At 47.4% G+C, this 27,778-nt stretch overlaps 1 protein-coding gene across 2 annotated transcripts in view; it reads left to right on the plus strand.

The window, feature by feature from the left end:
- Positions 1 to 27,778, plus strand: part of dachs (unconventional myosin-IXb-like dachs) — a 505,117-nt gene that overhangs the window by 134,572 nt on the left and 342,767 nt on the right. The window contains exon 1 of one of the 2 annotated variants that reach the window (XM_070523095.1): positions 207 to 306. The exons of the other annotated variant lie outside the window; for it this stretch is intronic. Coding sequence (XP_070379196.1) covers positions 222 to 306 — 85 coding nt within the window. The 5' untranslated portion in view covers positions 207 to 221. Of the gene's footprint in view, positions 1 to 206; positions 307 to 27,778 lie in introns of those variants that run through there. 2 annotated transcript variants of the gene reach the window in all.

Consider the following 27,778-nt stretch of genomic DNA (forward strand, 5'->3'; position numbering starts at 1 on the left):
CTGATGTACCCCGACGTATGCCTTCTGGGGTCGTCATCTCACTGCCGATAAGGACTGCATGCAGATGTTTCAAATCTCATGCGTCGTCAAGCAAAGAAGAGCTAGACGTAATCAAAATCCCTGTGAACCCCGCAACTCGTTGTACGCGGAGTCGGCCATCAGCAAGAAATCCAGGTCCAGCAGTTGAGAGTCCGGAGGCAGCCGCTATCGGCTCCTGACAGATGATACCAGCCCGAGCCCGGACAGAGCTTCATCCAGGACTCGCTCAAGGGACTGGTCGTCCTCCCGGTGCCGCAAGAGTTCAAGGTCAGGCTCTCGCTCGAGAGGGCAATCCCGTTCCAGGAGCACATTCACGGCCACAGGTCGCTCCAGTTTCCAGTCCCGCAGGCCGAGTGTCAGCATCCAGAAGCCAGCTAAGCAAGGAGCTGGTCCCACATGGGCAGACCGAGTCAATAGAAAGCCCAAAGAGGTAATGGGGGATTCGCCGCCAGAGCATAGCAATGCTAGGGTAGCGCAGCTTGAGAAAGAGAATGCAATGCTGAAAAGGGCAATGTAGCAACTCAGAGCCGAGATGGAAGATATAAGGAACGCGACTAAACGTAATTTAGCACAATCTCCTGCGTCACCTCAGTATGTCGTGGGCGAAACTTCCATGGAAGTGCCAGTTAAGGAATCACACTGTGAACGTCCGGCTTAAAAGGGAGCCATAGCGGAACCACAGCCTAGCAGTTCTGCCATGAAAGCAAAGTCAGAAATCAAAGACGCGATTAAATGACAGCATTACGATTAGGACAATAAAAGCCACGCTTGGCTGTCTCGTGGAAAGTTTCAAATCCCTTAGTAGCAGACAGGACTAGCTTGAGAAGCACGTGTTTGACATGTGTCAACCACCACAGCTTACCAAGGGGAAAAGCCAAGGTCCACCTTGACCGAGCAGACAGCGGTTGCATCTTGCAGCACCTTATATATGACTCTATGACCTACTAACTTCCAAGTCTAGTCATGGCGGCAAGCCGTACGCCAAGCAGGCAGTCATCAGGCAGGCAGTGGAAATGTAGTAAATTGCAGCGCAAGAGGAATGCAGCAATTCATCCGATCGCACAGGAAAAGCCGCACGTCATCCTTCTACAAGAAACGCTTACGGATTCGGTGTACTTGCCGGGCTACAAAGCATATACGACACACTGTAAAAGAAAAAAGGGGCATCAGAAGCACTTTCATTTCCCATGACATAAGCGATAGATCTAGAAAAGTGGAGTACTGCTTGGTAGAAATTATACCGGGGGTCTAAACAAGCGCAGTATCTTTATACTCAATATATACAGAAATTGTTGCGACAGTGGCCTGCAAAGCAAGGAACTCCCCCCTAATCGTAACTGGGTATTCTGTGGGTACCCTCAGAATGGCCGCAAAGATGCCGATCTATGTCAGAGGGCAGCTAATCACAACGTTACTGTATTTACCGACCCGGCATTATCAACTAAACTCGGCAATTCCTGCACCAGATATTGCACACCAGATTTCACCTTCGTCAAGGATTCGGCAAACTGTGCCAACTTGTCAATGGACCTGGGTAGCGATCACATCTTAGCCACTAGCATTAACGTGGAGAAGAAACTAGTCAGAAATTTTAGCATCACAGATTGGGACCTGTTTCGCAAAATCAGGGAAGAACGTAAGCAGTCCCAGGACCCGACCCCTACCCTGGACCAATGGTCAGAGCAGCTCAAAGAAGGTGTCAGAGCGGTCACCAAGTCGATCCAGACCGGCCTCGAAGTCGACAGGGTGGACAGTCGTCTTCGGCACCCTCTGGAAATGAACAAGTCGCTCCTAAACAGGTGGAAGGGATACAGGCTCAATCGCAAACACCGGGAAACGATTGCAGAACTGAATATTGCAGAACTACAGAAGAGCATTGTCAGGAGCTAGATTACAGTTAAGTGGAAGGTCAAGTGAGAGTAGGGGGTAAATGGAACCTGCTCAGACACCTCGTAGATGACATGAACTCAGAGTCCAATCAAAGGCAAGCGATTGAGAAGGTTCCCCAGGTAGCGAAGCAATCGGAAACCCAAGATGCTATTGCACGTCGGCTGGCAAGGAGATATCTTCAGCTCAAGAATGCCATTCCAATAAACTACCCTGCATACAAGGGTCAGCCAAATCCAAAGCTCGACGAGCCATTCAGCACTAGCGAATTAGTTAGGGTGATACTGCATGGTCTAAATGGCAAGTCTGCCCCTGGTCCAGACGGAATGTCTAATAGACCTCTAAAGAACCTGGACGATGACTCCATTGAGCACCTCACTGAAGTGGTTAATTGATTCTGGGATCGGGGATTGGTGCCGGAAACGTGGAAGTCAGCATCAGTTGTCCTCATTCCGAAACAGGGAAAACGCCCGGGCCTTGCAAATCTCCGGCCCATCTCTGTCATGTCCTGCATGGGTAAGTTGGCGGAGCACGTCATTCACAACCGTATTTCGGAACACGTTGAGAACAATTTATTCCCATACAACATGATTGGATTTTGTCCTTGCTTTGTCCACACAGGATACGATGAAGCTCATAAAATGCCGAGTCATTCACAACGCAACCAGATATGTCAAGGTTATCCTGGGTTTATATCTGGAGGAGGCTTTTCACAATGTGTCTCACGTTCACATTCTGAATGCCATATCGGAGCTCAATCTGGGTGCTGCCTTTCATCCCTATATAAGCTTCTTTCTCAAGGGGAGGCAGGCGACACGTAAAATTGGTGATCTCAAGACACAGGCATTCGAGCATGGAACTAGGAGCACGCCGCAAGTGGCGGTGGTATCTCCACTTCTCTTCAACATAGCAATGAGAGGTCGCTCAGAAAAGCTCTCTACCATTGGTGGGGTCTGTGACACGCTTTATGCAGATGATATAACCACCTGGTGCACCAAAGGAAGCAAAGGGGAGGTTGAAACAAGCTTCCAGATGGCAGTAGATGAGGTCGAGTAATATCTGGAATACACGGGACTGAGGCGCTCGCCTAGTAAATCCGAGCTACTCCTTTACAGGCCAATCAGAAAGGGCCCGAAGCCTAAGGATTGGAAGTCGCTCTCGGACGTTGATATCAATCTAGTTACACGTGATGGAAGCCTCATTCCTAGAGTTGACTATATCCGTCTACTAGGTATCGTTATTGGATCAAATGGGTCCAACAACCTCACCTTGGCTAGAATCACCACGAAAATGGGAAAAGTAAATACGCTCATCAACACACTCCCTAACAGAGGGGGAAGCTTGAAAGAAGACAGTCTGCTGAGGCTTTTCCACGTCTTCCTTATGAGTCGTATCATTTATGTAGGAGCTATGCACAATTGTCGCACTTCTGAGCAAAAGAAGTTGAACATCCTCATTCAGCAAAGCATGAAAAGCGTACTCGGCATCTCCATGACCGCCAGAACAGAACGCCTATATCAAGCGGGAGTACAGAATTCATTGGAGGAGATTATCGAGGTGCAGGAATCGGCCCAACTGGCTCGACTGTCCGGCTCTTCGGCGGGAAGAATAATACGGGCCATCCTGGGCCTTAACCAAGTACGTGCTGAAGAGAGAAAGCATGGAATCACTGACGAGCAACGAGAAAGCATTTACGTTGCACCAATCTCTCGCAATGTACACCCGCAGCACAATGAGGAAAGGCATAGGGCCAGGGTGATTGCGATCCTGAAGCACGTCAAGGACGAACTACAGTCGGTCTGCTTTGTGGATGCGGCTCAATATGGCCGCTCGTCTCACTTTCCATAGTGGCAATAGATCACAGATGTCATGCTGTTTCGGCAGCCTCAGTGGCTGGGACCACTTCTAAAGCGGAGCAGGTTGCTGTTGCTTTGGCTCTTTTGGGGGACAACAGAACGCAAATATACACATACTCCAGATCGGCAGTCAGGGCATTCGCCTCGGGCTCCATCGCGAAAGAAAAGTATTATTAGGAACAGGGCAATCACTCCACATACAATTACTTGGTTTATTTATTTATTTATTTACTTACAGTACCCTCAGGGCCCAGAAGGGCGTTACAGAGGGGGTGGTTACAATAATAATAATAATAAATACATGCTCAAACAATTATTAGTATTAAGGTGATAAATTCTGGAGTTCGCTTTCTGGAGCACTTGGGCCTAAATCTCGACTCGCTCACCAATTTCAATGACATTGCCCACTCACAGGCGCGCGTACTAAGTCTGCGCGCGGGAGGAGGAGCCTTGTCACAGTCCAATGTCCAAGAGTTCCGGGACACTCTATTCACTTTTAATGAATTCACAAAACATTTATACCTGGAAAGAAGAATCGTTCCTCCACCACATAAAATCTCACAAAACCTCAACCTCAAGAATGCTTCAGACTAGCTCTTATCCTAGTCTTGCATTCATGCACTATTTATTCCCGGGCGTTCTAGCTCACAGTTTCCTAGCTGTGCGGGGACATGCAATTTAGAACACATGCTCTGGCGGTGTTCTTCGTTACGAGAGAATAAGGACATCACTGAACAGAAGTGGAACTCGGCCATCAAGATATCGGAATACCATCGTCAGCCTTGGGCTGTCCAGAGAGCCGGCGATGCGGCGGTTAGGTTAGGCTTAACTGTCCCCACGTGAGAGCGGTCCGCGGTGTTGCCGTAAGGGGCGGTGCTTTTCAGGATCCTTTTAATAGAGTTCTTCATATCCGTATGCGTATTTACAGATTGCATTTTCATTACTATGCTACCGATAACACCGGATGGTAGGCAAAGTCTTTTTTTATTATTATTAATATTAAGTGGGAGCAACTTCTTGTTGCATTGTCGAGGACTCGTAGTTTTTGTGAGAAATGACTGTACACTCTCACTTGCCTTCTGAAATTATAAATCAGCCAGGTAAGAAAAAGTAGAAGTTCGAAATGTACAGTTAATGCACGCCAACTGGTACAAAAATTCGAGAATGTTATATACATGTTGCAAACATTACAGCTGTTTAAAACTACTGAAATTTGAGCCAGTTGGGAGCGGTTTATCATACTGTAAATTACGTGACCTTTCTGTTGATAATCGCCGTATGTGTTGTCCTCTACCTTCTGTTTTTGTTTGCAAACATTATTTACAGCTGTTTTTCGTACTTTCAGATGTTTTTGAGGGGTTACAAGCGGGAGCTGGACTCGTCATAGCGGTACAACCTTATCATCTGGATTAGTACACGTCAATTTCCCCTACCATCAGAAGCAAGCAGTTAACTTCGAAAGTGCGTGGTGCATTTTAAAAAAGCGCTTTGTCTATATTGTGGTCTATTTTGTTAACACGGCATTAATTTGAGACAGTTGGCATAGAGAGTATCTATGCAAGCAACGAGCCTGGAAGCAGCTATTTCCATGATAACAGGAAACATTGGTGCGCTTTCTAGACAATCACATGTAAGAAGACATGACAGGCGCCTGTCCTGTCTTCTTACATGTGATTGTCTAGAAAGCGCAACCAATGTTTCCTATTACAACGAACCAACTTGCCCAACAACGCATCCTGCTAAACCTCATTTCTTCTACATCGGGCTCTTCCTTTTGTGTTCTCCCTTCATCATGCCAAGTATCAGCGAAAAATTGCGCCTGTCCTGTCTTCTTACCTGTGATTGTCTAGAAAGTGCAACCAATGATTCCTATTACAATGAACCAACTTGCCCAACAACGCATCCTGCTATATTTCCATGATGAAGCTGATGATGGCGTAGACGCGGCGCCACTTCATATTCATGAAGCCCCGGGAGGGTCCCTGTAGTTGAGGTAATGCAAACCGTATGCTCGACATCAAAGGTGTGTACGTGACAGTGCCTCGTTCGCCATCTGTTGGCGTTGTTCAACGATGAATCAAACGCGTACACTGCCCTGACGATACGGTGCAGCGAAGGCACGTTCTCGGCTCTTAGCTGCGAATCTGGGAGCCAGCGGCAACAGCGTTTCGACGGTCCCGCATTGTGGAGCAGCGCGATAGCTGCTTCGTCGAAATTCTGTCACGTTTCGCGCGTTGGCTCTGATACGCAATAGCCGTGTCGAATAGAGCGCACATTTGAGACGGGCAAAAATAATCGCTGGCGTCTCCGTTCGAGCCCGATTTTAAGGCCGAGGGATGTTCTGCTGAGTTTGACTTGAGCTAGCTTGCCTGGTCTACCTGGCTGCTTCACGCAAGAAGCCCAGAAGTGGTGCGCAATCCAGAGTACGCGAAACCGTGGTTGCGCAACGTTTAATGCGGCTAAGTGCGCACACCATGAGCAGGGGCACCCTGCATGCATTCGAGAAACCAGCGATCCGTGGAACCAGCTTCTAAACGCGCATTCGGGGCAATAAAAAGAAGGTGCGTTTTTTTGTTTTGTTTTTTCGCGCCCGAGTGAACCGCTTTGCCCGAGAGCGGACTCGCGGGCCGTACTTTGCGTGCCGCGAAATCGTGATCATTCAATCGGCACGCTCACTACGTCGAGGCCTCACCGCGTGAAGATGCTCCGAATGCGCGCGCGATTGGCAGAGCTCGTCCCACCGTGGGCACGTATTGATAGCTTTAATTATGCGCTCCTGAGCTACTCACGAATAAGACTCGAGCGCGAAGGTGGTGCACTCGAGTTGACGTAAGTGCTCCAGTTTCACATTGCTGTTAGTGATTATTCAGTTCTAGGGTTTTACGTACTAAAACCGCGATATGATTGAGACACGCTGCAGAGAGAGTGGGGGTGCAGGGGTATCTGTATTATTTTGGTCATCCTGGGTTCTTATGCGCAGTACATGAGTGTTTTTGCATTCCGCCCCCATCCGAGGAATGTACAGCTGGCGGGATCGAAGCCGCGGCTTAGCAACGCAACGCCGTAGCTGAGCTACTGCGGTGGGTCACAACTGTTAGTACTGATGCTGGTTAACATCGAACTTTTTTTTACTTTATACGCGTGAAACAGAATTTTTTTTAATTGTAAAGCATAGCGAGCGCTCGGAAATCATTCTAAACTTTCTTAACATGCTGAAATAAGAGGAACTGTGGACGAGCGTCCATGCGAGGAGAAGTTTTCACAAATTATGGCACGATGCTGAGAATCTTTAACGAATAACCCACTTTTTTATTCGCTCGGGAACTGTACATGTAGTCCCGGTGGGCGTGTATAGCGGCGCCAGCTCTGCCGAAAGCGGCAGCGCTGGTGCGGCTAGGTCGACCTGCCGCTACCGCTATTGACGCGTCAAGCATCAGGATCGGCTATAACTTTATCGTACGAGCACTTCTAGTGCACGATCGTTTTCTGAATACTGTACCCGCTTAAAAGCGAGCTGCTGGCGCTCTTTGATCAGGCCGTCAACAAAGGCAGATGCAACTAACGGAGCTCTTCGCTTCTTTAATGCGATAGCGTTAAGAGCCCGTGTCGCAGAAAATCCGGCGTTGGGTATTACTTCGACAAAAAGATTTCCCAACCATGCATACCCAGGCCTCCATGTCAGGAAAGGAATTGACTGAAGTAATTGAATTTCTCAAGCTAAAATACGTGAAAACATCGTAAACTACGACTTACACACAACCTACATACTTCATAGCGGCCGGGCTGTAATTTTAATATACGAAAGAACATTATTCCGGTTCGCGAAAACTCAAAATAAACACATTTCCCGGAGTTTCTACGATGCCTAGACCGGCGACAGCGTATGCCGGTCTAGGCATTGTAGAAATGTCTGGTCGTAGCTTATTTATTTGTGCTCACGCCGGCGCATAAATATCTCGGAGTACACTGAGGGGCGGGCCCGCTTCCTTGAAGCAGTTCCACATGGCGCTTGCCTGCGCCGCATCACGAGCCCATGCAAGAGGCCGCGTTTCCACCAGAAAGCCCACCTCCGCGCATAGCGTTCGCCGCGAGTGTTTCCCGGTAAACATTACGGTTACATAGGCTGCAGTTGCCGGGATCTTTGCAGTCAAGGATCTTTGAATGATATCGCGTTCCACTCTTAAAGGTGAAACTTAAGGGTCCTCCAGTTTTTTTTTTTTTTGCTCCGTACACCTGCATAATATGACTCTAGTTTCGATAGGTTACAGGTTCACGTAAAATAATAAATAGAGCTGCACCAATATGACACTTTTTGTATACCTCTCGAATACGAAGACTACGTATGGTATATCGAATGGAATGTCGAATAGCCAGCTGCCGACGCATGAATGCATTTACAGCAGGTATATTTACTTATGCGTACGTAATTACATACCACGCCAGTACTTACTAGTAAAAAAATTTCATCTCATCAGCTACAAAAATTCACTCTTAGAAACGTAATTTTTCGTTGTCTATAAAAACTGCACAAATAGCGTTTCAACATCTTTAGAGCCTGGTTACAACAAGATTTAAAGGAATAACGGGCGTCTATATAGAATACAGCTTTAGGAAAAAGCTAAATAAAATCTTGCCGAAAAAACCTCGGCAGTTGCAGTAAAAAAATAATTCAATAAAGAATTGCTGAGGGACTTGTGTGCCGCGAAGACGTTTAAAAGGGCAAGTTGCAAGAAAAACATGTCTCGTCGTAGCTTAAAGGTAAAAATGGCACGTCGCTAGACTACCGAAAACAATAAATGCTAAACTACACTCAATACTCACAGGCTGTCATGCAGCCATTCGCCGCGAAATGGAAAACAAAGCTTCATTTATCCATTTTGTTGTTGCATTCCTTCCACAACTTTTGTCGTTGCTTCATTTGAGATAAGTTGAGATACCTTGTTTAGCACATGAAGATCAACAGAGGACTTTACCAGTCATCCAGAAGTACACGTTGCTGGGCTAGTCGGTCCATTTTGTTGAGTAGACCACAAATATGATCACTTGGCGCGAAAGACGGAGGACGGCTGTGAACAAGGGCAGCGCCACTTCTTTCCTTGTTCCCTTCCGTGCTTCCTTGTTCGCGCCAAGCGATCATATTTATGGTGTACTCTGCTTTAGCGGTCAGTCGGCTGTTGCGAAATATTTGCTTCGTTTCAAGCATTCGAAAATACGGAATAGTTCACTTTCAAATAGGAATAGGAATAGTTAGTAATATTTCATTCGTATTTCAAGCTTGGATTATTCGCCCACCCCCTAATGATGAATCAACACAAGATACGCGACTATGCCCTAATGATGTCTTAAAGAGTAAGAAGAAGAAAGCGTTCGAAGAAAAGCCGGATTTGTATACATTGCACGCGCCAAGCGGCTACAATTAGTGTCGCACGATTTCTGGGAAAATCGATAAAATTCCACCTTCGCCACCTTCCAGACGGCGTTCTTATAGCCACTGTGGTTTCTATACACAATGGTACACAGATGTTGATTTTGTATTTAACGCGTACATAAGTTTCCTTCACTAGTGGCTCTTCTCGACGCCGCATGGCGGTGAGCATGGAACGCGAATTTTTTTACTGGCACTCGCCGCAGTGGCGCTGTATGTCTCATTCGAAACAGCAGTGCGCCATGCCTACAGCTTTCGACATTCTCACCGACCAAGAAGTCTGGTGTTTTGCTCTTTTAGAGAACGGCAATCCTGTGCAGTACTGCTTGCACGTGTCGTGAACTTTTGTTTCTCTGATTGCAGATGAAAACGTGTTTTCTACGTGGTCAATTACATGTCAATTACCTGTCAATTATATTCGCCACGGCAAACAGCACGAGGTCGCGGGATCAAATCCCCGCCGCGGGATCCTTATTTCGATCGGGGCGAAATGCAAAACACCCATGTCCCGTGCACTGTGGGCACGTCAAAGACCCCCTTCTGGTCAAAACTAATCCAGAGTCGCCCATGATCATTTGGCAACCCCATAATTCTATTTCATGGGAAAACTTGGTCAAATATGTGGGTGTCTTTAGACGCGCGGAACGGCGGAAAAAGGGCAACCGTAGGTAGGTTCTATTGTTAACCAGTTTGAAACCAGATTACGATGGTGAAGTATTTTTTTCACAGCTGCTTTTATTCAATCTGACGGAAAATTTTGACACAGAATTGTGGAAACGAACATTAAACTTTTTTTTCAAGGTTTCTCGTCGGCACCTCAGTGCCGCTTCCAAACAGAGTAAATTCAACACAATATCAGACGCGAACTGCAAGCTCTGCAAACACAAACACGCAGACATGGTACACATCTTATGGAAGTGCACACAGATCAGATCAGTACATGTAGAGGACAAAATAGAACCGAACTTTCTCGAGGAGCGATGGCTAAGCGCTCCGACTAGCTCGGAACTACACAACCAATTATGGGCTATCCAGCGGGCCCGGGCAGTAGTGGAAAGGCTATGCCTCAACACACATAATGCCCGGGGGGCTTGAGCCCGGGCTGGCAACCTCGCAAGTCCTTTTCCCATTAAAGTTTTTTCCGTCCGTTCTAAACGTGACATCACGGATTTAAATTTTTTCTCGTACTTGAGCTCCTTTTCCGCCAGAAAAGTTGGCAGAAGCTGCTGCATCGACCCTTTGGTTCCTCTATAACGCAATCGACTTCTTCATTCATGACAATCAATTAAATACCAATCCGTACGATGGCTCCCGGTATTGACGACGTCTTGACGAGTCAGTGCAGAGATCTTCAAGACAAGGTCATCGCCCAGATTTCGTTTTAGTGCCATTTCTGCCTTACCAAGCCTGTGCCTTACGGTGAAGGAGAATTTTTTACATTCGTGAAGCGTAACGTGCGAATGCTGCTCAATTTACATCTTTTTATAGTGTACCATTAACACTATATGAATGGTTCACCTGGAATAAAATATTGAAAAATGAAAGTATTTATCAAAAGCAATATCGATACGCGTCTACAAAAGGCGAAAGCAAAGAGCCGTCGCTGGCAAATGACGACGAAGAGGATGGTGTCGTTTTGTGGGACATTAACATCTACTGGTTAAAGCACTGGAGAGTCGGTTCGCAACGCGCCTTCAAACTTCTGTTTTTTCTCCTGCATTGTCGGGCTACAAGGAAATATCCTATTCGGAAGTAGCAAAGGTTATGTTACAGTTGCCAACTACAGCGCCTGGCCCGGACGGCATAACAAATGCGATGTTAAAGATTTCCTTTCAAGAAGCTCCACGTGAGCTTCTGAAGTTGCTAAACCACTCTGTTAGTAACGCATGGATTCCACAAGAATGGAAGATCGCCAAAATTATTCCGTTACTTAAAAAACAAGGGGCAGGGTATACTATCGACAACATCACACCAATTGCGTTGACATCAAACATAGTGAAACTTATTGAAAGAGTGCTTCTCGGACATATAATACAGTTTATTGACGACAATCGATTGTTGAGTCCGTGTCAAATTGGATTTCGATCTGGCTATTCAATATGGCACGCGCTTGTAGACCTTGAAAGTCGCATTAACATCGCCAGACAGAATAAACAATACCCGGCTCTAGTTACTTTAGATATATGCAAAGCCTATGACAGCATTGAACATACAATTTTAACGAATCGATTACACAGCCATTGCTTTCCAGGCTATAGTGTAGCATGGGTGCATGAATTTTTAAAAGACAGGGAGTTCTATTGTTTTCGAAGCGGCTATTCTTCCAGTAAACATAAGCAAACAAGTGGTGTGCCTCAGGGATCGGTACTTTCACCAGTATTATTTAATATTTTACTGAGCAGAATCCCCGTTCACCCAGGTGTCAGTACATACGTTTATGCTGACGACATTGTCTTTTTTGGTATGGCTAGCGACATATACTCTCTTTACGAAATACTGCAGTCGTATCTAAGGGAACTGGAAGGCTGGCTGGATAGCTTACACTTAAACCTGAATGCTAACAAGTGTGCTATCCTTGTTTTTCCCGTTAAAGACCCAGTATACATATCGCTTAACTATGACCTCGAAGATATCCCACAAGTAGAGTCACTAAAATACCTTGGAGTTATTTACAATGGAAATCTTAACTACCGGCCGCATATTGAATATATTTCGACAAAAGGAGCTCGTTCAATGGGCATTTTGCGCAAGTTGAGCAACCGAAGAACAGGTATGCGAAGAAAATCCCTCTTGATGGTATATAAGATGTACGTTCGCCCGGTGTTAGAATTTGTATGCGTTTTATTCTCACGTGGTCCATCATACAAGCTTGGGCTGCTAGTTTTGTTAGAACGAGAGGCACTACGTCTGTGCTTCATCATCATCAACATCATCATCATCATCAGCCTAGTTACGCCCACTGCAGGGCAAAGGCCTCTCCCATACTTCTCCAATTACCCCGGTCATGTACTAATTGTGGCCATGTTGTCCCTGCAAACGTCTTAATGTCATCCGTCCACCTAACTTTCTGCCGCCCCCTGCTACGCTTCCCTTCCCTTGGAATCCAGTCCGTAACCCTTAATGACCATCGGTTATCTTCCCTCCTCATTACATGTCCGGCCCATGCCAATTTCTTTTTCTTGATTTCAACTAAGATGTCATTTACCCGCGTTTGTTGCCTCACCCAATCTGCTCTTTTCTTATCCCTTAACGTTACACCGATCATTCTTCTTTCCATAGCTCGTTGCGTCGTCCTCAATTTCGGCAGAACCCTTTTCGTAAGCCTCCAGGTTTCTGCCCCATATGTGAGTACTGGTAACACACAGCTGTTATACACTTTCCTTTTGAAGGCCTTCCAAAATACGTTGCAAATGCCGTATTATACATGGAAGCAAGAATCCCACCCATATTATGCCGATTTCACCTTCTGACCGTTCAGAACTTCTTAAGGCTATATGAATCACCATTAAACCGTCCTGAATTTATTTTCATCTCCGATCCAGAATTATTTTTTGCTGTTGATTGGCCCAGGTTTCATAGACCACAGGTTATATTTGTGCAAACATTACTTGAACCACTAAATGTGCAACTTCGTGATGTGCTTCCTAATAATGCGCATTCAAATTACCCCGATATCAGGTTCGACGACATTTTCCGGAACCACGCGAAACTACTCCCTTACGGCATCTTAAACGCCATGTAGCAAGACCACCTAAGCACCCTAGAAACAAATGTTATCATTGCAACAGATGCCTCACCGTGTGAGGAAAAAGCTGGCATTGGAATATTTTGTCCTGCGCTCGACTGGTCTTTTCTTTAAGATTGCCTGATTTTGTGCCTATTTTTCTGGCCGAGTTGTTAGCAGTAATCCTAGCTTTACGTAAATTAGACCAAATGATTACAACGGCTGCTATTCTTACTGACTCCCTTTCTGTATGCGCTTGCCTTAGCGCTACTAATGAGTCACCCATGCTAAAACTCTTCCACTTACTAGTTCCTGCCCATGTGCAATGTATTCATTTGATTTGGGTGCCTGGTCATAAAGGTTTGTTTGTTAATGAAACTGCCGATATCACTGGCACATGCATCACTAGCCGGCCCTTTTCTTCCTATTAAAAACCAGTGACACCACAGATCACGGCGGCAAGATTTCGGATCAGATCAATTAGGTCAGCCTTATCAAACCCACATTTGACAGCTTCTCCAGAGTATAAACACCTGGCATTTCCCTGGCATAGCGAATCTTGTTACACTAAGATGCTTGAGGTCTGCCTCACCAAATTACGCTGCCGTATTCCCTCCGTAAATTTCTATTTACACAGGTCGGGTTTGGTTCCCTCTCCCCTTTGTTCTTTTTGTGAGGAGGAGGAGACGATTCAGCACTTTCTTCTATCTTGTCGCCGCTTTGCTGCGTCAAGAAAAAGATTGTTGGAGATACCTTTTCGAAGAATTGGCCTGGACTTGACAGAACCTGCAATTCTTTCGTTCGGGGCATCCACTTTGGGATTCAGCCACAGGGATGCATGCTTCGCTGTCCAAACAATCCTTACAGAATCTAAACGAATGCCCTGCTAAATTCTATTTTTCTATTACTTTTAAATTGATTATTACTCATTCAACAGCACCTTCTTGATTTTATTTTAGCCGGTAATTCAACCCTATTCAATGCTATTCCCATAGATATTAGGAAATTTATGCTCCATACTAATTTGGTATAATCGACCCATTTCTTGGCCAATCCCCCATCGTGGGGAGGAGCCACACGTGCCACAGGCTACAACAACAACAACAACTAGCCATGTTTTGAGGCAACAGCAATGTTATCATAGGGATGTTGGTACAGCTGTTGTGAGGTAACGTATGTCGCGCGCATTGTCCCTCGCGAGCCCATATCTGCCTGTCCCGCACACATTCACCCTCCTGTTTTCCACTGCACACCTACGATCCATCAATGACATCGGTATCTGGGATTCAGTCGGTAGTAAGACAAAAGTTTGCGAATCTGGACCTTCCATGCGTGTGCCCAGTAACTCGTCCGGGTGCTCGGCCCTGTGCCAAAGCTGCCGCTCGTCGTACCCAGACCCCTCCTCCGTCCCTTCGGAATCCTCCAGAATGCAGAGCGTCCAACGATCAACCCACCTGTTCTTATCGTCACCGCGTCGGACATAATTCTCGTTATTACCGTCGATGTTGCAGGTCCTCATTCCAGCCCACCTTCCCTGCCTACCTGCGTCCTACTACTTTCCAACGTTCATCCGCTCCTACTTACCACATATCGACGTATCACGAGCATCTTGCCACTCACGTCGCATCCCTGTCAGCGGCTACTCCAGCTTCCCAACGCCTAAACGCCATCAGACCCGCTCTCCTCAGCTGTGCCGCTCTTCCTCCCAGACATTTTCTAGACGCTCGCCGCTGGAAACCTAGACAGTGTATTTCATGGAGGTGAACTGGAGTGTCATCGTAGTCTACAAACCGTCTGCTGACGTTACCCACAGGCCATAGCCTTCTTGACATCCAAGTCGAGAATGTTACAGTCACTTCTCTTTTCGACACTGGAGCATGTTTATCCGTGGTTAGTGCCGCTTTACGTCGCTGCCTAAAGAAGATTTTATCGCCATTTACTACGCCGACCATACATGTTGCCGATGGTGGTACTGTTGATGGTAGGAATGTGCACTGCTCGTGTCGGCATCGACACGAGCACGAGAGGTGGTCACACGGTCGTCCTTTTCACCGTCCTTGATCGCTGCCCCCATGATTTGATCCTGGCTCTCGACCTTTTTTCGGCGCACTCTGTCCTCATTGGTTATTCAGCTAATACACTCCGCCTTAATCTTCATCTTCTACTTGATACCCGCGAAATGCCAATTTCGTCTACCACCTGAGCCGTTCGCATATGTTTGTATGTCGTCGAGCCTTCCCGCCCTGATGGCGACTATATTACCACCCCGATACCTGACGTGTGGCTGGTGGGTAATGTTACAGTCCCGCATACCGACTGCGGGCAGCTGCGTGTTCCTTCCGCTCCTAAATTTTGGGCGTACCCCAGAAGTACTTCCTCAACAGGTAGCCCTTGGCCAGCTTTGCGCTATCGAAGACGACGTCGTAGAAGTTATTGCTGCAGTCCGTTCTCCTGATCAAACCGAAGGTTTACGGTCAGCCATGGGTAATTTTTTCGTAACATTACTATGGATCAGACCTTTTGTCTGAGCCGGTTGACGCCCTAGCTCTTTCACGTTTTCGCTTCTCATGGCGATATTTCTCACATCAATAATCACCGCTTTGGCCAGACTTCGATTGTCACTTACAGAATAAGTACCGGTGACTCTATGCCAATTCTCGCCTTAGAAGTGCGTCAGTTAGAGCTGTTGACTAATTTTGAGCCAATCCTCCTCTTATTCGGGCTCTTTTTTCGTGCCCTGTAAAAACGACAATAAAAATTATTGCTACTTTTGCGAAGTTGTGTGCCTTTTTTTCAAACCCTCACGTCTCAATATTGTAGCTGCTTTTAGGACTGGGCTTTATACTGGCACTTTAGTTCTGGTCCACTGCCGCTAGCACAAAGCATTCTGGTTTTGTCTGACGTTTATATTTAACGACTGTTGTGTAGTGACAGTGGCCGGAAGACATGACCGGTTGCCATAAGTATTAGTAAAGCAATATTTCCGGTTTCAGTAGTCACTATAGCGAAATAACAATAATAGTAGTAGTAGTATCAATGGTAATAATACTAATGGTGATGGTGCTGGAAGTGGCGTGATCAGTGCGAAAATGTTGCGTAAGCTTTTGTAACCACCTAAGTCACGAACTGAAGTCGTACTTGACGGCTGGGCCACAACACGCTAATGCCAGGAAACAAACCGGATTGAACATACAAGACAACACAAAGGGCGCAGCGAGCGCACCTGTCTTTGGCGTTTCCAGGAGCCATTTCAGGGTGCTACGTGCTAAGATCACACTCCCTGGCACTTCGAGCACCCCAAATCGGGTCCACTGCCTCTTAGTCTAGTGACTTCACGACCTAGAGTTTCCTATAAAAGAATTACTAGAGATCACTGGCGCTGGTGTCTGCGGGAGATGCAGCATGAAGTGAAGGGAAGTAATGTATCTGCAGTCGTTCGATTGGGAACAGCGGAGTGCGTGGTTCTTGCGTGGTTTTCGTGTAGCCTAACGAAAAATATTAGGAGATCGAACCTGCATAACGAATGCCGATGAGTCGCAAATACCGCTCGTGACCCGTTATGGACGGTCGTACATTTCCGCGTTCTTCGGTTTTCGCTATAAGGTATACAAGAATCACGCAAAGAAACCACGCACTCCGCTGTTAGCAATTCAACGACTGCACAGAGTACATGAATTCGCATAAACTTTGTCGTCCTCTTTGCCTTTCCCAATTGATCATTTCAAACAAAATATTGGTTTTGAATGCAATAACTCGCAATCTCTTACGCAAGTGCACAAACATTTATTCTCTTGCTGGCTTTAGAAAAACTATGGTTGCTTGGCGAAATGGAAATCTATCGTCCATAATAGACGATGCGGCAAGCGCGTCCAAGCACGCAGTTTGTACATAGACCAAATTCGTTCACACGATGTAGAAAAATGACCGCAGTGCCACGGTTTCCTCTAGCGATATTTGTGGGAAACTATACTCGTTGCGGCGAGCACCCAAACGACACCCCGACCGCCACGCTCCTCTCTGCCTCCTCTAATCGTCACGCTTAGCACGGTTTGCTGCTCGCGCGCGGCGTGCGTGGAAGCTGTTGCCGGGCCGTCGCTCGGAGTGCACGACCCGGCCGTCCTTCTCCCACGCGCGAGCGCCGAGAGAGAGAGAGAGAAATAACGTTTATGAAGCTTTCTCGCGTGCGCCAGAAGATGCGCCCGTGACCAAGCTGCGGCTTGGCGACCGACTCGCGTAAAGGCGATGAGCGCCTCGTTCCCGTAAAAAAAAAGCAAGCGGCTGCTGACCTTCATCTGGCGCGCGGCCTGCTACGCGCTCTGAATAAGCGCTACCCGCACCTCTACTAAGTGGTCTTTCGCAAGCCACGAAGACGTGCCTTTATGTCTCGAAATGCACCTCGTGAATGCACGGTGGTGCATGAAAGGTAGCGCGTGATGAGCTTAATGGCTGCACGCCTTAATTAGGGTACGTACGAGATTCTGGCTGTTCTTGTGCGACCTATATAGTTTAAAGATTAAGAAGCCCGTGAGAGAAGGTCTAAGCGATGACGTGAAGCATTAGCGCATCTTAGTTGCTTTTAAACCACGCTGCTCTTCCGAGAAACAACTCACTTTGGTAGTGGAGTATGTTTTGGAAACATTCTGCTTATACAGAACGTGTATTAGACAATTCACACTCGAAGTGTGAATTGCCTAAGAGTGAATTGGGAGTTGTGAAATGACAGGCGTTGCCATGAAATGTTTAGAGAAATGCTAGATTTATTAGAGAATATTAGATTTTATATCTATATCGTCACAAAGAGCAAATTAAAGTATGAACTATTTCACTTAGCGCAGTCACACGCGCGTTTCGGCTCCGTACCTTTGGCTGCACAGCCAAAAGAAGTTGTCCGGGAGTATAAAGGCGTACGCCTTAAAAACGAAAGAAATTAGAACGAATTTCGAAGGAAACTGTTCATACGAGGATTCGAACCTTGCCCCGCGACTTGGTCAGCGAGCACCTTTCCTTGGCACCGTGCGAACAAGTTTTTTTGGTGCTACTTATTACAGTAACATGCAACACAATAAATCATTCACCAATTGTGGGTAGTCACCGAATGGCGGGCACAATGACAGTCACACAGAGAAGGGGCACTGTTCGTGTTACGGAAACGCTGGTTCTGCTTTAGAAGGGTGGCAAGGACAAGCGCCTCGTTGAAAATGGGGTGCCAGTCCGGCTGACCATCACATTCACCGTAAGCACGATTCAGCCGCACAGCCACCTGAATCAAATGCGGCCGTGTGGGCGCAATCTGTTCGACGTTGCGGTCAACCCTTTGCGCTTCCCGCTATCGGTGCACTCGCCCTGTGAAGCAAACAGTTGCAGAGATGCATTGTCACGTGATGACGGCAGCGCGTATCGCACAGCGTGATGGTTGATTTCGCAGTCTTTCTTTAGAGTCCGTTGGAGGACATCCCCAAATATGATGACACATTTGAGGCTACGTAATAAAACAATGTTCTCTTTCCCTTATCACATCAAAAAGACGACAGTTAACAGAGGACATAAAGACATCCTTTTTCTGTGGCCATGCTTTTTACCAGTGGAGTTTCACAATGAAGTTTTTAAAATAATGTTTTGGAGCGAGGGCACATATACATTTTACGAACTCGCATTAGTGCATGCATGGCCAGGCCACGAGACACCACGCCAACAATTGGGGAAGGGGTGCGGAATTGTGCGATGAGGAAGCGACGTACGGAATCCAGCTCGAAGTGTTGCTCATCAGGAAAACGAAGTATGATAGGAGAGAGCACTGGTATCCGATCAAATTCGGCATCTCCGAATAGTGGGGCCTTCCCCTTTACAGCTACGAATTTATTTATTTATTTATTTATTTATTTATTTATTTATTTATTTATTTATTTATTTATTTATTTATTTATTTATTTTCATATACTGCAGCCCAATGTAGGGCTATAGCAGGAGTGGGAACATTTTACACTGCTATACATTACACATTAAAAACACACATTTGCACAAAAAGATGGGAACATTTTACACTGCTATACATTACACATTAAAAACACACATTTGCACAAAAAGATGCGCTCTTCATGTTAGCGAAGTGCTTACCAGTGGTAGCTGTAAAATCTTTTAGTGATAATGAACGAATGTTACCGGGTGGAGAAATCCAAAGTTCTATTTCACCTGGAAAAAAAAACGGTACTAGAATGTGTTAGTACGGGCATAAATAGGTGCTACGTTCAAGTCGTAGGAGCTACGGGTACAACTTGCGTTAGTAAATGTAGTGTACTGAAGGCACTTGGCAGTGGGCATGGTGCCAGTGGATGAGAAGAAGACGACGTGAAGTGCTTGCTTCCCCGTTACGATATAGTGCCGATCTGTTTAAGCCTAGCGCTACAACCTATAACTAGGGACCTTTCTGCTAGGCGAACACCCCCGTTGCATTTGGTGGAGCTGCTGGGTTTACCTTCGACATCCTGGAACTCCGCAGCCGAACGCTATCACCAGCTGTTGGAATGGATGAACCGGGACCATCCCAGGCTGCTGCTCCCGTGCCCCCCGCCATCGTCTGTTCTGGCGTCATCCGGCAGCGCGATCCGGCTATATTTAGCGGCACAGACGACCACGACGTGGAAGATTGGCTCGCCGAATATGACCGTGTAAGCGCCTATAATAGGTGGGACGACCGCGCCAAGCTGACAAACGTCATCTTTTATTTGACTGACGTGGCCAACCTATGGTTCCGCAATCATGAAGCCGATCTTACCGCCTGGTCGGCTTTCACGGCAACTTTGGCAGAGGTCTTCGGCCGTCCCGCCGTTCGCCGGCTTCGCGCTGAGCAGCGCTTGCGTGGTCGAGCTCAACGCCAGGAGGAGACCTTCACTAGTTATATTGAAGACGTGCTCTCGCTATGCAAGCGCGTCAACTCGTCTATGGACGAAGCTGACAAGATCAGGCACGTCATGAAAGGCATCGATGACCAAGCCTTCCAGATGCTTGTCGCGAAGAGTCCGCGGACGATTTCCGAGGTCGTACAGCTCTGTCAGCAGTACGACGAGCTGCGCAAGCAGCGTGCATCAACTCGCGCTGCTCAGCAGGACACCACGGATCTATCTCCGTTGGATTTCGGCCACAATGCTACCGACATCTCTGCTTTAATGCCGGAGCTAAAGCAGTTCATCCGTCAGGAAGTGGCCCGCCAACTTTCTCTGGCGAACAGCACACCCGAGCCGTTGACAACCTTGGCTCCATCGCTTCGCCACGTCATTCAGACCCAAGTTGCCGCGGCGCTGCCATCTGCCCCTCCTCCGCAGCCTGCAGCTGGACCACTCACTTACGCTGACGTTGTCGCCCGGCCTTACGCTCCTCCGGCTCCTGATGCCTACCGGGCCACTGCCGCCTTCCATGTGCCGCCGCCACCTTCACGCCCGATGGTCGTCCCTAACTCGGCCGCTGGAGCCCCTGTCGTCAACCCGTGGCGAACACCTGATAACCGGCCAATATGTTATTCATGCCATTTTCCGGGCCACGTAGCACGATTCTGCCGCCGTCGCAGCCCCCGTTTACCTGACAGTGGGGGTGCCTCAAGCTACAGGTCTGCTCGACTTCCGCGTCAGGACCACTCTAACCTTCCTCCGGACACCTCTTACAGTCGCCTCCCCTTCGATTCACGCCGGTCGCCTTCCCCACGTCGCCGATCCATTTCCCCGATGGTTCGCCGACCCAGCCCAGCCCGAGAGGAAAACTAACAGTCGCAGTTCCAGAGGCAAGAACTGCGTTTCCGTCGAACATTTTAAGGCCTCATTCTGCGCCGGCGAACGAAATTGAACTGTCCGTAGACGGCGTCACCGTACACGCACTTATCGACACCGGAGCCGCCGTTTCTATTATTAGTGAGAAGCTCTGCCGAAATTTGAACAAAGTGACCATTCCCCTTACTTCTCTTTCTCTGCGTACGGCAACCTCGCATCGCGTTCAGCCTTCAGCGTCGTGCACAGCCCGGGTTGTCATTCAAAGCGTTCTGCATGTTATCGAATTTGTCGTCCTGCCTCGTTCCTCGCACGACGTTATTCTTGGTTGGAATTTCCTATCTGTGAATCAAGCTCTTATCGACTGCGCTCGTTGCGAACTTACGTTATCAGTGCCGTGTTTTGACCCTGACGACTATTATTCTCCTAAAGTTGTTGCCGCCTCTGACATCGATATTGCACCTTTCTCCGCTGCTCTGGTTCCTGTGTTATGTAGCTCTGCTGCGAACTCATCTGTCCTGTTTACGCCGTCGACCACTTGCGCGCGCCGCCGGAACTTTCTGCTTCCGTTTGCTGTCGTCACTTTTTGCGAAGGTTCTGCTGCCCTTTACGTGTGCAATCCGTCCGCCTGCCCATCATCCCTACTCCGCGGCGAGTGCCTGGGTACAGCTGAAGCTTTTGATAGCATTCTCCCGGCCACCATGTTTGGTGATACGGCATCACTTCCGATTTGTGCCGTAACTCCTGCCGCCGCGACCGATGCCCCTGTAGACGTCTTCGCTCGTTCCGTCGACGCAGAACTCACACCTGCGCAGCACACCGAAATCATCAAGCTCCTCCAGCGTTTTCGTGCCTCATTTGACATTGGCCAACTATCCTTGGGCCGGGCGTCCGCAGTCGTTCACCGTATCGACACCGGCCAACAAACACCATTGCGCCAGCGTCCGTATCGTGTGTCGGCCGCTGAACGCCGTGTCATCGACGAGCACGTTGACGACATGCTGGAGCGTGGCATCATCCAGCCCTCTAACAGTCCCTGGGCATCTCCGGTTGTCCTTGTTAAAAAGAAAGACGGCTCCATTCGGTTCTGCGTCGACTATCGCCGCCTTAACCGAATAACGCGCAAAGATGTATATCCTCTGCCGCGCATCGACGATGCCTTGGACAGTCTGCAGGGAGCGGAATTCTTTTCCTCGCTGGATCTACGCTCCGGGTATTGGCAAGTGCCCATGGCGGAGGCTGATCGCCAAAAGACAGCCTTTGTAACTCCTGATGGGCTATATGAATTCACCGTCATGCCGTTCGGCCTCTGCAACGCGCCTGCCACTTTCGAGCGAATGATGGATAGCATTCTTCGAGGGCTGAAGTGGAAAACGTGCCTCTGTTATTTGGATGACATTGTGGTTTTTTCCACCGACTTTGCGACGCACCTCAGCCGCCTCGAGCAAGTGCTTGCGTGCCTCTCCACTGCAGGACTGCAACTAAATTTGAAGAAATGCCACTTCGGCGCTCGCACGCTTACTATTCTCGGTCATGTAGTTTCCAAAGACGGTATCCTCCCGGACCCCACGAAACTTAGCGCCGTAACCGAGTTCCCCAAACCAACCACCATGAAAGAGCTTCGCAGTTTCATCGGCTTGTGCTCATATTTCCGGCGCTTCATCCGTAACTTTGCCTCTATCATCGCCCCCTTGACGCAGCTTCTCACCGGCAGTTCTGACCTATCAGCCTGGTCCCCGGCATGCGACGACGCATTCCAAGAACTGCGACGCGTTCTCACCTCTCCTCCGGTACTGCGACACTTCGACCCATCTGCACCAACTGAGATCCATACGGACGCTAGCGGTGTCGGGCTCGGCGCTGTTCTTGCGCAACGCAAGGATGGCTTCGAAGAGTACGTCGTCGCGTATGCCAGCCGCACCCTTACCAAAGCCGAGGCGAACTACTCGGTTACTGAAAAGGAATGTCTGGCCATCGTTTGGGCAATCGGAAAATTTCGTCCTTATGTGTACGGGCGTCCATTTGACATCGTGACCGACCATCATGCCCTATGCTGGTTATCTTCCTTAAAAGATCCAACTGGTCGGCTCGCCCGCTGGGCATTGCGCCTGCAAGAGTACGACATCCGCGTTGTTTATCGCTCCGGCCGAAAACATTCAGACGCAGACGCTCTATCCCGGTCACCCCTGCCCTCCAGTCCTGTCCACTCGTCTATTTCCACACATGGAGCCTTCGCCCTCAACATTACCGACATGCCATCAGAGCAGCGCAAGGACCCATGGATCTCTTCGCTTCTTGACTTCCTGTCTAGCCAGTCGCCAGCGCCAATTTCTCGGACGCTCCGCCGTCAAGCAGCGCACTTCATCATTCGGGATAACCTGCTGTACCGCCGCAACTACAATTCGAGCGGTCGCAAGTGGTTGCTTGTTATACCCCGACACCTGCGCCCTGACATCTGCGCCACGTACCACGACGATCCCCAATGCGGCCACGCTGGTGTCTTAAAGACATACTCTCGCATCCAGCTTCGGTACTACTGGCGCGGTATGTACCGCTTCGTTCGCCAGTACGTCCGGTCCTGCCTCATATGCCAACGACGCAAGACGCCACCTCAACATGCCACCGGCCCCTTGCAACCTTTACCATGCCCCGCGCGCGCGTTCGACCGCGTCGGCATTGACCTATACGGTCCGCTTCCCAACACTCAAAGCGGCAACCGCTGGGTTATTGTCGCTATCGACCACCTCACGCGGTACGCCGAAACTTCAGCCCTAGCATCTGCCACAGCAAAAGACGTCGCCAGTTTTCTCCTTCGAAACCTGATTTTACGCCATGGAGCACCTAGAGAATTACTGAGCGACCGCGGTCGCGTTTTTCTCTCCGACGTCATTGCAGCATTGCTAAAGGAGTGTTGCATCATTCACCGCACCACCACGGCATATCATCCTCAAACTAATGGGATGACAGAGCGTTTCAACCGCACCCTTGGCGACATGTTGGCCATGTATGCTTCATCTGACCACTCGAATTGGGATCGCATTCTGCCTTTCGTCACCTACGCTTACAACACCGCCAAGCAAAGCACCACTGGGTTCTCCCCTTTCTTTCTCCTTTACGGACACGAACCTTCATGCACTAGGGACACGATTCTGCCTTACCGACCAGATGCTTCGGAGTGCACGACTGTTTCTAGAGCGGCTGCTTACGCCGAAGAATGTCGCCAGCTCGCTCGTTCGTTGACATCCCAGGACCAGTGGCGCCAAAAGCATCGCCATGATTCATCTACTGCGGCTACGTGCTTTGCTCCTGGCTCGCTGGTCTGGTTGTGGGTGCCCTCTACTCCTCCAGGCCTTTCCTCTAAGCTGCTCTCCAAGTACCACGGTCCTTATAGGGTACTGAAAAAAACATCCGCGGTCAACTACCTCATCGAGCCAACGGAAGCGCCTTCCGACCAGCGTCGTCGCGGCCAGGAAATTGTGCACGTCTCCCGGCTCAAACAGTGCCATGACCCCCCTGTGTTTTCCTGCCCTTAGGTCGCCAGGATGGCTATTCTTTCGGTGGGGAGTGATTGTACTGAAGGCACTTGGCAGTGGGCATGGTGCCAGTGGATGAGAAGAAGACGACGTGAAGTGCTTGCTTCCCCGTTACGATATAGCGCCGATCTGTTTAAGCCTAGCGCTACAACCTATAACTAGGGACCTTTCTGCTAGGCGAACACCCCCGTTGCAGTAGTTACATTCAGAAAGACCAGAGGTAGAATTACTAATTGCATATAAAGTTTTAGGGCTTCAATGTGATAACGTGAAAGTAATGGCTCAACGTTCAAAGTTTTTAGAGCCGGTGTTGGTGAGAATGTGCCGCTGTAATTTTGGCAGATGAAACGGATAGATTTTCGTTGAACGTGATTGAGCGATCTTATTTCGCATTGATTGTAGGGGAACCAAACCACAGAAGCATATTATAGAACAAGGCGAATTAACGTTTTATATAATAGCAGTTTCGTATAGCGGGGGGTCTTAGCCAAAGTATGGCGCAAATAATCTAGTTTTCTAGCGCTTTCCCGTTTAGATATTCAATATATTTGGATCATGAAAGATGTTCTGGTAGAATGACGCCTAAGTATTTGTAAGAAGACACTCTCTTAAGTTGGATGCCATCCAGAGAATAATCGAACAAGAGGGGGCTCTGTCTCTTGGCAAATGACATCACGACTGTTTTACTACCCTCGATGTTCATTTGCCACGTTTTGCACCAAGCGCAGAAAGACATAAGGGATTGGGCAAGGCGGTGGTGGTCATGAATGGAGTTAATAAATTCGTATACTACGCAGTCATTTGAATGAAGTCTGATTTTAGTTGATATGATACGAGGTAAATCATTGATCTATATACGAAATAATAACGGTCCTAATACGGATGCGTTAGGAACGTCTGACGTAACGTCGACATGAGTTGATTCCACTGAATTAAAAGAAAGAAATCGCGCGCGATAATGAAGGAAACTGGCTATCCAAGAAACAAGACGATAATTATTGAATATAGCGTTTTAATTTTACTGCTAGTTTAGAATGAATCACAGAGCCAAAAGCTTTGGAGAAGTCAATAAATGTGTCACCCACTTGATTACCTATGTCTACGTTACAAGTGATATCATGAACCAAATCGTGTGATTGCATTACAGTGCTATAGCCAAGACGGAAACCCTGCTTGGCAGATGTTAGAACATCATTATAGTTATGGAATTCGATTATATCTTTGTGAATAATGTGCTCTAAGATTTTGCATGACTGGGGTGTGAGAGATGGACCAGTAGTTAGAGGGAAGTTGTCTATCACCTGATTTATACAAAGGCAGGACTTTGGCTGTTTTCCATTTAGTTCGTACTTCACCAGAGTCTAAGGATTTCTGGAAGATTACAGTAAGGTACTGAGCTGTCAATAGCGAGTATCTTACAAGGAAAGAATTCGGGATACCATCGGAACCAATACACTATTTAGTGTCGAGATTCAAGATTAGGTGTTAGACACTATCAGAACTTATTACGATGTCGCCTGATTTATTTGTGCATCATAACTGAGCTTTGGGACTGCGTGGTTATCGAGGGTGAAAACAGATTGAAAGTGCGAGGTAAAAGCATTCAAATTTATGGTGGGGTCGTTAGTAATAGCGTCGTTAACCTTAAAAGAGGTACTGCACGTTGCACTAGGTAAGATTGATGTCCAGAACTTGCGAGGGTGTGATTTAAGTAGTATAGGGAGTTGGACTGAAAAACAGAAACCTTTAGCATTTTTAGTACGAGTATGAAGTTCCTCTTGGGATTTTTCGAAAAGAACGTGAAGTGTAGGATTAGAATGCTTTGATTTACGTAGTCTACCAACACGGCGTGACAGGTGCAAGATATCCCGGTTAATCCATGGAATTTTATTATTTATCTTTTTGTTTTAATGGAACGTAGAACAATCAACAAGACTGTCAGCATGACCTTCGGTACAGAGTGACAAAAAATGGTCAAAGTTATCTGCAAGAGTATCAGTGATAGACGTATCGTCAGCCTTGTTAAAATTATTAAATGTGGAATAGCTAAACCGTTCATATAGGATAGGACAGTTAATGTGTACGAGAACTGCGTTACGATCCGATATTCCTTGCAGGATATTATAGTTAAAACTTAAATGAGCAAGACGGTCATTCATAAACACCCTAGCCAAGTATGAAGTTCTGCCGCGTATTCTTATCGACTAATTTTATGAGGTTGTGGGACAGAGAAAACGTAATTAAATCTCTACAAATATAGGCACTAGTGGCGGGATATGTAAAGAGGGGCCAGTGAATGCCGGAAACGTTGAATTCACCAAGAACGAATAAGTTAGAAGTGTCGACGCTATTCTCATGTATAAAACGCGAAATATTATCGAACAAGTCACTCGGGATATCAGGGGGGCGATAAAGACACAAATTGTTAAATTCTAGCTGCTTATGCACTAGTAAGTTGCACCAAGCCGATTCTACATTGGGAGGACCTGGTAGAACCTTAAAGTCAAAATCTGAACTTATAAGCAAAGCAACACCACCGCTTTTCTTATTCTCACCGTCATAACGGACAGCAATGTAACCAGGAGGCGTGAATTCTGTCTTGTAATATCTTCATGAAGCCATGTTTCTACGATGCAAATACCATGAGGAGAACATGAAGAAACTGGCGAAAGGAACTGTGGAAATTTGGTAGTTATGCTTCTGCCATTAACATTCAAACGTGTAAGATCTGTGGCCGGGTGGTGAGATTGTTTACCTAATGATGATGAAACGTTTTAGAAATTTTGCGCTAGCATCGAAACCAAGAGTTATTACTAAACTATTTGAGGCACCGTCGCAGTTATAAGGAACGTTACCTATAAATAAATTATGTAACCTCATTTTAATAACCAAGCCGTTATTCCGCTGCTCAAACGAAGCGTCCAGTAGCTTTTACGTACTGCACGCACTCTGGACGAAAAATCTTCGGAAAGTTTCATGTCAAACTTTTTCAGCTTATAAGCGTTTTTCAGCATCACTGTCTTATCCCAGAAATCAAGCCATTTTAAAATGAAAGGGCTAGAACGCCCAGGGCGCATTCTGCCTAACCTATGGAAGCGTTCAATACGCAAACAGTCAAGGGAAAGCCTATTCAAAACGTTCCCAAACTTGGAATGCAGTGGGTCAGGATTCTCGTTAGTATTTGCTGGTATGCCATAAGCGATTATGTTATTTCTTCGTGAACGCTTTTCAAGATCACCATATTTGGCACTTAGTTCGGCAACAGTGCGGTTTTGGCAAGGCGCCTCAGTACGAAGCTGATCAGAGTTTTGACCAGACAGCGCCTTCGAATATGAGGTTTCGAGAGCAGCCACACACAATTCGAAAGCATCGAAACGTGTATTCACAGCATTTTTATTTCAGGTATGTCTTGCGACATATTTTTTTCTGACAATCAATTGAATCGGAAACAACCTTCACAAGAAGGGTTATCGCAACTGTGTGGGCAACACAGCAGGAGCAGTAATCTGTTATCGGATTAGATAGCGCACGAATTGTACAAGTAACGTACCTGTGCAAGC

The sequence above is a fragment of the Dermacentor albipictus genome, chromosome 8 (genome assembly GCF_038994185.2).
Source record: "Dermacentor albipictus isolate Rhodes 1998 colony chromosome 8, USDA_Dalb.pri_finalv2, whole genome shotgun sequence".
NCBI lineage: Eukaryota > Metazoa > Arthropoda > Arachnida > Ixodida > Ixodidae > Dermacentor > Dermacentor albipictus.